This window comes from Leopardus geoffroyi, chromosome A2 (assembly GCF_018350155.1).
Source record: "Leopardus geoffroyi isolate Oge1 chromosome A2, O.geoffroyi_Oge1_pat1.0, whole genome shotgun sequence".
NCBI lineage: Eukaryota > Metazoa > Chordata > Mammalia > Carnivora > Felidae > Leopardus > Leopardus geoffroyi.
In genome coordinates this window covers 56,210,790-56,223,849 of record NC_059331.1, presented here as the reverse complement: position 1 = coordinate 56,223,849, position 13,060 = coordinate 56,210,790, and the positions used below count along the sequence as shown (strand labels likewise).

Sequence of the window (13,060 nt, the reverse complement as noted above, 5' to 3'; positions counted from 1 at the left end):
CCGTTTTCCAGAACCCAAGGGCCCAGCACACTTCCTATATGAGCAAAGGTGGATCTCTGCAAGAGACACTGGAGACCATGGGAGCAGGTCTAGGACAGGGACAACCCATGTGCCAGTGTGGAAACAGCCGCGGCCAGGCCCCTCGGATGAGGCTGCCCACGCCCAAGATGGTTCCGGAGGCGAGGAGCACGGCTCAGCTCCTGCCACCACCTCCCATCCGGGGAGCCTCTCCGGTGAGTCACCCACCGAGGTGAGCAATTCTACACGGCCGTGTTGCTATTTTGGTTCCTTCTGATTGTCAGACCTTGAGGGAAAACAGGGTTATTTTTAGCCTAGCCAAGCTTTCAGGGAGAAAAAGGGCTTCCCAACAGCAGATATCCCGCGTGGGGCACACATATGCACTTGCAGACTGGCCAGGGTAAAGGGTACTCCTGTGGCTGAGAACCAGGTTGCTCTGTCCCAGCTGCACTGCAGTGACCATCGACGTGTCCTGCTCCAAGACAGCCACAGGCCGGCTCGGGTCTCCCTCGGGGCTCGGAATGCTGTTCTGAAGCTGCAGCTCATACTGCTCGGAAGGCATTGAGAGCTCTGACCACCCGGAGTCAAAAAGGGGAGACAAAAGCAAAGACAGGAAACGTTAGTAGCCAATGTGGCAGTCCCGCCCCAAATCCCTGGAAGCGTCTCCCAGGGCTGCTGCTTAACGGACGGACTTTCCTTGTTTCTTCCTTCCTTTCTTCTTTCCTTCCTTCTTGCCCTCCCTCCTTCCCTCTCTGCCCCCCTTCCTTCCCTCCCTCCATTCCCTCCCTTCCCTCTCCCTCCCTTTCTTCCTTCCCTCCCTCCTTCTTTCCTTCCTTCCTATTTCTTTCTTTTGCTTAGCTTTCTCAATACTTTTTTTTTAATTCCAGTATAGTTAACATACAGTGTTATATATCTTATCAACCCTTTTAATTTTAACATTATGCTCAATGCCTGTGGAGAAAGCTGACACTCTCCATGAATTTTCAGAGACAATCAGTTTTTCAGTGACTGCTGTAAACTGCCTTTTTTTTTTTTTTTTTTTTTAAATTAAGCACGGCTTCCGACTCCAATTGCAGACTGCTTACAGAATACAGGAGTTAAATGAACTCTATTACTGCACTAAGGGTCCAGCATGGGGCTCACTGGATCTGTGCGTCCTCTGGGAGTTTCCAAAAAGGCACCGATCCGTGGTTTCCCACCGGGTTTTGGGAGCTCAGTCTAGAATTCTCTCTGTTGCCATCCTGCCCATCCATCAATGCTTCCCCTCTCTGTGTCATGTTGTAGAAGAGAACTCGCTCATTCTGGACCAGGATGAAAAACAATTTCCCCAAGGACATAAGGGGTTCCACAAAACCCACCACCCCTGCATCCATTTTCCACACTACGGTAGTGACCACGAGCACTTTTGATACAAATGGCTGCCACTGACCACGAAATTGAGATGTGGCAGGACTGCGCCTGGTGTTTGATGTGCACATTACCCCATTTTATCCCACAACAACCCTTGAAACAGGCACTACTGACGCCCACACCCTCAAGATGGTGGTGCTGCAGAAGTCAGGACAAGAAGCCCGCCGGAGGTCCCACAGCAGGCAGCGGCAGAGCTGGGATTCAAACCAAAGAGACCACAGGCACTTTCACATGACTTCTCCCTGGTCCGTCAAATTTCCTACCCAGCAACCCACTCGTGGAGCCTGTAGGTGCTGCCACGTCCCCGCCCTCCGGCAAGAGAGAGAAAAGAGAAAGCGGAGAGCCGCTGACAGCATCCCTGCTTGTTGCTCATCTCTGGGTCCCGGCTCAGGGCCTTGCCACGGGAGGCGTCCAGGACAAGGATCAGGAGGAACTGCAGCTCGAGCAGACTTCAGAATTCCCAAGGATTCCAATGGGAACTCTGAAAGGGAGGCGACTGGTCTATTTCCTGTCTTAGGGTATCTTCTGTGTGTTCCAGTAAGCCCCCAAGGACTTGCTCTCAAGCAGAGACTCTCAGAGCGTGGTCCCTGGACCATCTGCGTCACCTGCCAACTACAAATGACTGGCCCCACCCCAGAGCTTCTGGATCAAACTCTGGGGGCCCAGTGCTCAGAGTTTGAACAGGCTCTCCAGGGGATTCCAGTGCACACTAGAACTGAGAATCCCTTAGCAAACACACAGCCCATTTCTTGTCTCTAACTGGGGGAAGCCCAGCCAAGCTGGGCTGTGATGCTTGCAGACCGTATGTTCAGAAAATAGCAGCAGCACGTCAAGGATCCGTGCCATGATAAAATAATGCCGCTGCTCAATAGAGCAGTATTACTTTATGTTGTTTTATGAAGCACTAGCTCCCTCCCTTATTTAAAGTTCTCCAAACGAATAGGCCATTTTGGGAAGGGAATATACGGATTCTCACAAGATCTTGCACAACGACGTATTTACAAAAGCCTAAGACAACGAAAATAAGGGGCTTGTCTGACTCCTTAAACACCTCTTACAAACGCAGAACCAGCTGCTTCTAAGAGGCACTGAATACTAAGGGTCACTATCTGTCTGGAAACACAGGAAGGTTGCTCTTGGGACACGAGACCAGCCCGTCTACCGTCTGCAGAGGGGAAAGGGCCATCCCCAAAGGCTGCCCCTCTGTAAGCCAAGAGGCCCACATGCTTCTAGGAGACAGGCTCTGTGACCCCTCCGGACCCCGTCTAATGCTCCAGACATGCTCCTAATCCACCCACCCCGTGTAGGCTCACGGAGCTCCTGGGGAAGTGGGCCTGAGCCCAGGACCGTGTAGGGCTCACTCCCCTGCCTCCAACTCCAGCACCTGCTCACGTAGCCCGTGTGACTCAGTGCTGGGAAGCACAGCTCAAGGGTGTGCTGGGTTCCAAGTCCTTCGCCACCTGGGACACAGACACCCGTCTATGCAGTTGGTTTTCCCAGCTTCAGTGCATTTTAGCTCAGTCATTTCCACTATTCCACTGCCCTCAGTCAGCATTGTCCTTTCTAGGGTTTCTTCTGTCTGATGGTGTGGTTACTGTGCCAGCCAGGTCTGCAAGCAACACAAACACCAACAGGGTGGAGAACCGAGGGGAGAGGCCTGCGGCCCCCACTGGTCTGCAGGCAACACCGAGGCTCCTGTCATGAGCTCCAAGAGCCCCTCTCCTCCCTCACCGGCCCCCACTTGTAACATGTTTGCAGGGTAATCATTGGATTGACTGCTGGGCTGTGCGCTCCAGGAGGGCAGGGACCTGGGCCGCATACACAGCACCCAGCAGGCTGCGGCACACAGTAGGTGCTCAATAAATGGGCTTGCAAGACAGCGAGCACCAAATAAAGAGAGGCGGGACATAGGGCAACATGGAAGAAAAAATAATTATATTTTTAAGGAAGGAAAACCGCAAAAAAAAAAAAAAAAAAAAAGCCCAGAAAGAATAAACTTGGGGTTACAATTATCTACACGCTAATAAATCCACGTGACTGTCCTCTAACCTATAATTCTCCGAGCCAAAGCAGGATGTCATGCAAGACAGACAGTGGCTGAAATTCATGTCCCCTGCAACACCATCAGTCCTGGCTTTCCTGTCTAGTCAACTTGTTTCGCATGACAGTGATGTGAATTATATCTCAATTAAAAAAAAAAAAAACAACAAATCCATCTAAAATGAATGGACAGAGTTTCCGTTTATATGACTTGTTCACGGCAGGCCTTGGCTGGCTCAGTTCTCAAGGCATCTGTCTGGAATCCTCTCCAGAGCTGTGCCAACCACAACCATCAATCACACAGGTGTGTTTATCTTTGGACGAATTTTCCATCTCATTACCTCACTGATGAAAGGGAGGCAACATGACTATTTCCGGTCCTGGGGTATCTCTTGTGTGTTCCAATTCTTTGATGTCTATAGTAGTCACTAAACCCACAAGCTTCCTGGGTACTTGGGATGTGCCGTTCCCCTGAACTATGGCCCCTGAACTCATTCAGGGTGAGCTCTTCAGACGTCTTAATTAAATCACCCACCCTTGGGGCACCTGGGTGGCTCAGTCAGTTAAGTGTCCGACTTCGGCTCAGGTCATGATCTCGTGGTCCGTGGGTTCGAGCCCCACGTCAGGCTCTGTGCTGACAGCTCGGAGCCTGGAGCCTGCTTCGGATTCTGTGTCTCCCTCTGTCTCTTCCCTCCCCTGCTCACACTCTGTCTCTCTCTCAAAAAATGAGTAAATATTGGAGTGCCTGGGTGGCTCAGTCAGTTAAATGTCCGACTTCGGCTCAGGTCATGATCTCGCGGTCTGTGGGTTTGAGCCCCACGTCGGGCCCCGTGCTGACAGCTCAGAGCCTGAAGCCTGCTTCGGATTCTGTGCCTCCTTCTCTCTCTGCCCTCTCCTGCTCATGCTCTGTCTCTGTCCCTCTCTCTCTCAAAATTAAATAAACATAAAAAATTTTTTAAAAAAAAATCATCCATCCTTAACCATGCTCACTGCCCTCCCTGGTTGGGTCTCAGCCCGCAGCCCCCACCCTGCATCCTATGCAGAAGGGGCTGGTTTCTCAGCTTCTGTGGTCTGAGGGCAGAGAGCCACACAGTGGCTTCTGACCGGATCCACTGCTCTGAGGTGAAGCAGTCTCTTTGAGGACCCCATCTATGCCACAAAAACCCAAATTTCTTGGATACTGAAGCATCTATGCACCCCACATCACAGAGTGACCCTCCAATCCAGGGGAGGCACCTGCCCAGACACACATCAAAGCCCTCGGATGGACAGGTGACACTCCTGTGCCCAAGATCTTAACATCCTGTGCTCTGACCATGAAACATGGGTAAATGTTTTTTAAAAAGGATAATAACAGTAATAATTCTTAGGAGGACCGGTGCTGCATGAAGAATGCTCATCACATAAAATGCATCCCAGGTCCACGGCCGTCTAGAACTTCCAGAACAAATGCACATCCGTTAAGTAGTTTTGCCCTCATAGCACAGACAGAAAGGCCTCAAGGGCTCTGATGGAGAAACTGAGCCCCAAGGGGGGACAGTGGCCTGCCAAGGCTGCCCGGCACTCAGTGGCAGGCCGAGGGCAAGACTCACTCCCATGTGAAGTTCACAGCTTCTGACGTTCTGAAAACAAAGGGACGGACACACACCCAAGAGGACTGAAAGCAGCATCTCGCAAAGATGTTTGCACTCCTGTGCTCATAGCAGTTTTACTAACAGTAGCCAAGGCAAGGAAGCAGTAAGTGCCCATCAGTAGGTGAATAGAGATAAACATTCAACAGACGTGAATACCCATGCAGTGGACTACTCTTCAGCCTTAAAAAAGGAAGGAAATTCGGACACTGGCTACAACAAGGACGAGCCTTGAGGACATCGTGGCTAAGTGAAATAAGCCGGTCACAAAGGGACAAATATGGTAGGATTCCACTTCCTGGAGGTCTCTAGAGAAGTCAGATCCACAGAGACAGAAAGGAGGACGGTAGGTGCCAGGGACTGAGGGAGGCGGGAGGGATGGGGAGTTGGTGTTGAATGAAAACAGAGTCTCAACTTGGGAAGATGAAAAAAGTTCCAGAGCCGGATGGTCATGATGGTTGCACGACAACACGTGTGTATTCCATGCCACTGAACGCTTGAAAAGCATCAAAATGGGAAATTTTATGCCATGTGTATTTTACCACAATAATAAAAAGGGGAGCCTCTGCCGTGATTCCCCCGCAGAGTCAGCGACCCACCTGTAATCTTTCCTTGTCTGATTTTCTGCACCTTATAGCGAATGGAGGTCCCCACCATCAGGTAGACGTCGTACGCTGGGTTCAGAAGGATGTTCTCCAAGATCAGCAGCCTGACCTCCGCAGGGTGCACGTGCTTGGAAGATGGAGGAGGGCAGGGAAGGTGAGGTGAGGTTGGGGAACGGAGAGCAGTGTGGGCAAGAGAAAAAGAATCTAGAACTTTTCAGGATGCTCGTGTGCGGACCGAGAAGTTAGGGAGACAGAAACAAGGCAATGCTCCCAGCCCCACACCTTCAGTCCCCTGAAACCCCAGGGGAACCCGGTGTGAACAGCAGGCCACGTATTACTGCCACACGGACCGAGCAAGTCGCCTCACATTACGCACATTGTAGCTCTGGGTACAATCTTAATTAAACAGAAAGAAAAGTAAGGAGATCCACGGACACTGTGGCCAACAGGAGCTCGGGGGCTCCCCCCGCAAAAACCCAAAGGCCAGGGAGGTTGGGAGGCCACTGGCAAACCTGAAAAGGGGCAGAGATGCATGTCCCTGAGCTCAGCCCATCCTGCCCACCTCTCACCCCACGCTGCGACCTCCTCACCAGGAAAAGGCACGAGAGACTTGAAACGGGAGAAAAGACCCCATCTCGAGTCCAGCGCACCCCTCCAGTTACCAGTGTGCGGGGGCCCGCACCTTCCACTGCCTTTGATCTGCTGGCAACTCTTCCAGTCGGAGAAAACTTGGCAAAGGAAACAATTCTCATCCACAGAAATGTAAATACATTGTCTCTGGTGGAGATGTGGCTGATTTTCATCCCGTGGATATTTTTTTTTTATGTTTATTTATTGATTTTGAGAGAGAGACAGAGACAGAGCGTGAGCCAGGGAAGGGCAGAGAGAGAGGGAGACACAGAATCCCAAGCAGGCTCCAGGCTCCAAGCTATCAGCACAGAGCCCGACGCGAGGCTTGAACCCACAAACCGCGAGATCATGACCTGAGCCGAAATCGGACACTTAACCGACTGAGCCACCCAGGCACCCCATCGTCCCGTGGATATTGACAAGTTCTGCTTCCATTTCTAAATTCTTGGGATTCTCCTTTGACCCATTTGTAACATCTTACAGGTTTCGTCACTTAATGCTAGCTTAAATAGTATCTTTGACTCATCAAAAAAGAAAAAAAAAACAGGCCTTGGGCTGGGCTTGGTGGAGGGTACGTTGTAGCATGACAGGCAGAGAAGCCACTTACAGACAGCAGGCAGGACAAGGGTGCCTTTCCAGCTCAGCAGTGGGGCGGGCTGGGCCGGGGCTCCGATAAACGGAGGTAAACTGTCTCCAAATACTAATTGCAGGGTGCTACAGGATAACGCCTGGGATATGGCATGTCCCGTGCTTCTAAACCCCCCCAGGACCCCCAGCCTCCTGGCTAAACCATGCAAAAGAGTGAATCAGGAGGAGTTCTCTCACCTGCTGCTTTAGAAAGTAAAGAAAGACATGGGGTGGGGTGGGGTGGGGTGGGGAGCCCTCCACAGATGGGACCACCAGTCCCGGGGCTCAAAGTGGGACCCAAGAAGAAACAGCATGGGGGACACCAGGAAGCCCCCAATCTTTTCAGAGCCCCAAATGCTTGGATGCATCCCTCTACTGGGACAGGTGGGTATTTGTCGAAAATCTGCTAGTTAGTGAAAATCCTGCTGCTCCTGGCCTCCCTAAAAAATGACAATGGACCAGGGCGCCTGGTGGCTCAGTCGGTTAAGCGTCCGACTCTTGGTTTCGGCTCAGGTCACGATCTCACAGTTCACGGGTTTGAGTTCCGCGTCAAGCGCTGTGCTGACAGTGCAGAGCCTGTTTGGGATTCTCTGCCTTCTTTCAGTTTCCCTCCCTGACTTGTGCTGTCTCTGTCTCTCTCAAAATAAATAAATAAACTTAAAAAAAAATGACAACGGCCCAAGTACTTTGTGACTCTGGGGACGGTGTACTCCAGTTCCCCCAACTATCTCTCTCAAAAGCTGTGGCCCCCAAAAAACCAGACCAAAGAAACAGAAATATAGAACTACAGCCTGAAGCTCCCACAGCACCAACGGTGAAGCTTTCACGGTAGAGCAACTCGTTCCCACTCCTGAATGTGTGCATGGGTGTGAGCGGCATGGCCGGCCTGGTGTCCCCCCAGGAAGCCCGGCACCTCCCCAGCCCCAGGGCCCCACCTTGTAGACAGCCTCCTGGATGCACGCCTTGAGCTTGGAGCTTCCAGTCTTCATCCCGGACACCAGGATGGTGTCCCCCTGCTTGGCCACTTTCTCCATCTCGGAGATGTAGGAAGGAGGGATGTATGTGGACTCCAAGAATGTGAGGATTCTGGAAAGGGAACGTGTCATCAGACCTGGTACGTGGAACCAAAGACCCTAACATATTCACCATCTATCGGCGCCTCTAGGAGGGCCAGGAGCTAACAGTGAGTGGCGTTGCTTAGTAATGTGTCCCTGAACCTCCTACATCGGAACTGCCAACCTCCTTGGAAAAAATGCAGACTCTTGGCCCCTGGCCCAGGTCTTTGTCTACACGAAGCCTGGCGATCTGCCTTGTGTCAAAATGTGCATGTGGTTATGGGAAACACCAAATTAGGAGGACCGCCTGCTTAGTCGAAATGCTTCTCTCACAGATGTGGCAGGTGAGGTCCGTGGAAACTGACAAGCGGGCCCATGACCACAGAGCCAGCCAGGGTGGTGCCAGCCAAGCCACCAGCCTCCCAGGGCTCCCTGCTCCATTCTATCCACCCCTCTGGGCCAGCTCCTATCGCTGGGAAATGATTCTCAATGACCCCCCCCAGGTGTCAGGACGAGGGGATCACACCCATCTTATCGTTCTGGGGGTTGGGCTGTGTGGAGAAGCCCCAGGTCGGGAGAGAAGTCAGAATGCGGTGACCCTCCCTGCAGTGTAGGCTGGAAGCAGGGCTTGAGGGACCCTTTCCATACAATCTCTCTCTTGCAGCCTGAGATCTACAAGTCAGCCTGCCTTTCCACTTCAACAAGAGCATCCCTGGACACGCTTTCATTCTCCCAAGACCCACCGGGCGCTGCACTACACTGTGATGTATTTCCTCACCTGGTTTTACTAGGTGTCACATCCTGAATTAAAAAAAAAATTTTTTTAATGTTTATTTATTCTTGAGAGAGAGAGAGAGAGAGACAGAGCATGAGCGACGGAGGAGCAGAGAGACAGGGAGACACAGACCTCGACGCGGGCTCCAGGCTCTGAGAGGTCAGCACAGAGCCCCACGCAGGGCTCAAACTCACAGACTGTGAGATCATGACCTGAGCTGAAGTCGGACACTCAACCGACTGAGTCACCCAGGCACCCCACATCCTGAATGTAATGAAAACCCAGGACACTCTGGTCACAACATGCCTTCGCGCCTTAGATTTCGGTCAACACTCTGCTCAAGTCTAGAGTGCCTGCAAGTTCGGGGGGCTTGACGGGAAATGCACCTGGCGGCACAGAACGGGGCAGGGAACCAGTGTTCTCTGAGCATCTGGGGCGTCAGGCCCAGAGAGGGGCTCTGAATACCAGTCACCATGCTAACCCGCAGAGCTGCTGAGGCCCAGATGGGTTGCGTTCCTTGACTAAGGCCACAGGCAGGAAGTGACCGGGCCAGGATTCAGGCCAGGACTGGAATCCAGGTCTCTCTGATGCACAGCCCATGTGCCTGGCTTTATGAGACACCAGAAATTCCAGAGCTCATTCAGAAGACAGAGCCTGAGGGCCCCATTTCCCAAAAGACCTTGGACCCAAGAGGGAAGCCCAGCTTGCACAGCGTCAGGGCAGGAGGATGTGTGCCATGGGGACAAGCGTGAGCAAAGCCAAGATGTTCCCTAAAACCCAGAGCTGCACTTTTAAAAGTATAAAGCAAAGACCAGACCCTTAACTCCCCACAAAATACTTACTAACTGCAAAGTGGTAAGAAAGTGACTTCACAGTGGGGCACCCAGGCAGACACCATCTCGCCCAAGTGACGACAGGGAACATCGTTGGTGACAGACCCACAAAGTCATGACAAGATGCACTCGGGAGAATACAGAATCTCGCCTCGGTGACATTCCCGCCCAAGACGCAAAGCTCTGAGTCTAACTAGGAGGGAATATCAGATAATCGCGAAATGAGGGACATTCTGCAAAATAACTGGACTACAATCTTCACAAGCACCAAGGTCCCAAAAGCCAAACAAAGGCCAAGAAACTGTCCTAGGCTGATAGAAACTAAGAGAACGGACAGTATACAGCAGGTGGCTCTGGCCGGGTTCTTTGCTTCACACGAAGGATAGAATCAGGGTAGACCGCCAAGGTTTGACCGGCATCCGATGCCTGCAGACAGTGTTGATCTCCTCATTTTGATGACCATCTTGTAGATGCGCAGGAAAATGTCCTTAGCGGTTGTCAGTGCATGGTCCATAATTACGGACATGAGGTCGACAGCTTGCTCTCAAATGGTTCAGGGACACCACTTTGTGTACCATACTTGCAACTTTTCCGTAGGCTGAAAACAACGGCAAGTTTTTGTTTTCTTTGTTAAGTCTTCCTCAGAGCTCGAGAGCATGACGCTAAGCGACACACGTCAGCCAGAGAAATACAAATACCATATGACTTCACTCATATGTGGAATTTAAGAAACAACCAAGGAAGGGAAAAAGAAGAGGGAGACAGAGGCAAAGCAGGAAACAGACTCCTGACTACACAGAACAAACCAATGGTTACCAGAGGGGAGGTGGGTGCGGGGGGGATGGGTGAAACAGGTGATGGGGATTAGGAAGCCACTTGTCACGAGGAGCACCGGGTGACGTACGGAAGCGCTGAATCGCTACACGTGCACCCAACACTAATACAACACTGTATGTTAACTGTACCGGAATCAAGATAAAACAAAGTAAAAAAATAAATAAAGGTTATAAGTGGCTAGTCACAGCAAAAAATTAAGTCTCCCCCCCCCAAGAGGGACTTGGAAATTTTACTTAATAAGGCGTGAGGCAAAGCAGTATATAGCAGGGGATATGAACCCAGGCCCTGGGTCTGCACCACCACCTCTCTGGCCAACAGGACTTCCTGGTCCACATCTGCTCTGTCCAATGGGTAGGAGCCACTAGCTGCATAGCTAACAAGCGCTTGAAACACAGCTAGTACAGCTGAGGAGCGAGAGTTTTCATTTTATGAATCTAAATTTAAAGAGCCAGGGTTGGCTTGGGTTAGTGGCTACCATATTGGACAGCGCAGATCCGAGTGCAAATTCTAGGTCCAGCCACTTATCAACCAGACAAGTGGCTTACACCTTTGTTTCTAGGTCTGAAAAATTGCAAAAAAAACAGTGGTATGTGAGCCCACGTGGCTGGCAGGGGGACTGAGTGAGGCGAGATCCTGAACGAGCCCATCGCATAAGGAGTCCGTCTGCATCCCCCAGCACTGAGGGACGCAGCCTCTTGCGCCTGTGAAGGGCTGGCTGTCACTGCCAGAATGTCCTCCTGGCCGAAAACTGTCCCCCCTTTAACGTACCCCCATGGGAGGGCTGCCCTCTGAGGCCATGTGCCACCGTTCCCTGTGCCCCGTGACAGCCTTCCATTACCTGGGACAAGTTTTCTGTTTCACAGCCGGGCACCCCAGCCCCCTCGACCACTTCCCACGGACAGCGCCCCAGCGGGCTGCAGAGGCTGTAAGCTTCTGGCACAGCTGTGTGAGCCGAAACGCCCTGCCTCAGTCAGTCATGGGGAATGCTGCCCAGCATCCCGGGAACTTTCCTGGGCTCCTTGCTGAAGGTGGGATGGTGACGGTGACGATAAAAGCCCCCAGCTGCATGCAGCCAACCGACGGCCCCCCTCCTGCTTTCCTGAAAAGGTGAGGCGCCTCTTACCGCAGGGCGTTGTGGGAGTCTGAGAACCCGTTGGCCTCCGTGTCCTTCACGATTGTCCAGTCAAAGACGAGCCCAGCGAGGGTGCTGAACGTGTTTCCTGTAAGAGCAGGTGGTGGGGGAGCAAAAAATGCATCAGACTTAACTCCCTGCTGCCAGGGGAAGGGGCAAAGGCACTCAGCTTCTGCAAAGCAGGTGTCACGCCTCCATTTCAGGAAAGGGAAACTGAGGCATAAAGGGCCAGGGTCGTGTGACTGTGAGGGACTAAGCTGGGATGTGAACCAAATCTGTCTCAGGTGAGCATCTGTGTTCTTCCCACTGTACCTCCAGACTCTGACTGCTCACGACAGGCGCGGTGAAGTGCGTGACACCATCACCCCTCACGTCTGGAAGCACTTTACAGTTTAGACGCAGCCTCTGAGACCTGAGCCATTGGTTCCTCCTCACCCTCCCTCTGTGGGGAAAGAAGGTGGGGATGAGGGGCAGCGTCTGGTCTCTCCACCTAGGCGCTGAGACTCCCAGGGTCCCAGCGTGGAGGAGGTGGCAAGCCACCCGGCTGGCCCGAGCTCTGAAGTGCCAGCTTGCTGCCCATGAGCCTTCTGATAGGACGTCAGGACGAGTGGAGCCCAGCCAGAGCGACCAGGCGATGGTTTTTGGAGACAGGACCCGGTGTGGGTCCTAACATGCCATAAAGACCTTCTTAGTCTAAGCACCAGATCTGGTCCCACCTGGAAACCCTGCAACAGGGCAGAGGGTGGAAACTGGTCACTCCGAGGCCTGATCTCCTAGGAGCTGTGGCTTTGCTGTTACCCAGTCAATGCTTCTTTTGCATTTTTGAGGTATTTCCCACCGTTTCAAGTTAAGAAACGCAACCTATATGCAACCTATAAATCCAACTTCCGTGTTCTCTTGAAGAGTCTGCAGATCCAGCCTCCTGGGCCCTCGTCCCTCTGGTGACCAACCAACCAGTGGCTGGCCCAGCCTCACTAGAAGGGATCACAGTCTCCGGTTTGCCACACTCCCCACCATGCTCTGTTGTCCCACCCCCACTCTGTAGTCCTCATCTACATTCCCTGTCTTGCCAGCTCCCAAATAGAACGTCAGGAGGTCTAGGAAAGCTCTTTCTACAGAGCAAAGGGTAAGGCATTTAGAGTCAGAGGGGTCCCGCCCCTCCCCACCCACGTGATTTTAGAAGCCAGATGAAACAGTGCTCAGCAAAAGCTCCAGAAAACGGGGCCGCCTTTGCCATCACTTTTAGGGCAACACAGAGGTACTCTGTGACCCAGCAATTCCACCCCTGGGTCTACACACTCAGGGGAAACGAGAAACTATGTCCACATAAAGACTTGCCCACGAATGGCCCCAGCAGTATTATTCACAACAGCCAAAAAGTGGACACAACCTGAATGTCCATCAACAAATGAATGGATAAACAAATGTGGTCCATTCATACAGCAGGATATTATTCACCCATAAAAA

The 13,060-nt window shown here is 52.2% G+C and overlaps 1 protein-coding gene across 4 annotated transcripts in view; it reads right to left on the bottom strand.

Moving 5' to 3' along the window:
• Nucleotides 1-13,060, bottom strand: part of NUP210 (nucleoporin 210) — a 108,138-nt gene that overhangs the window by 72,283 nt on the left and 22,795 nt on the right. For all 4 annotated transcript variants that reach the window (XM_045493957.1, XM_045493958.1, XM_045493956.1 and 1 more), the window contains exons 4-7: nucleotides 11,585-11,681; nucleotides 7,897-8,047; nucleotides 5,699-5,831; nucleotides 430-588 (exon numbers count right to left, since the gene is read on the bottom strand). In XM_045493957.1, the coding sequence (XP_045349913.1) occupies nucleotides 430-588; nucleotides 5,699-5,831; nucleotides 7,897-8,047; nucleotides 11,585-11,681 (540 nt within the window). The remainder of the gene's footprint in view (nucleotides 1-429; nucleotides 589-5,698; nucleotides 5,832-7,896; nucleotides 8,048-11,584; nucleotides 11,682-13,060) is intronic.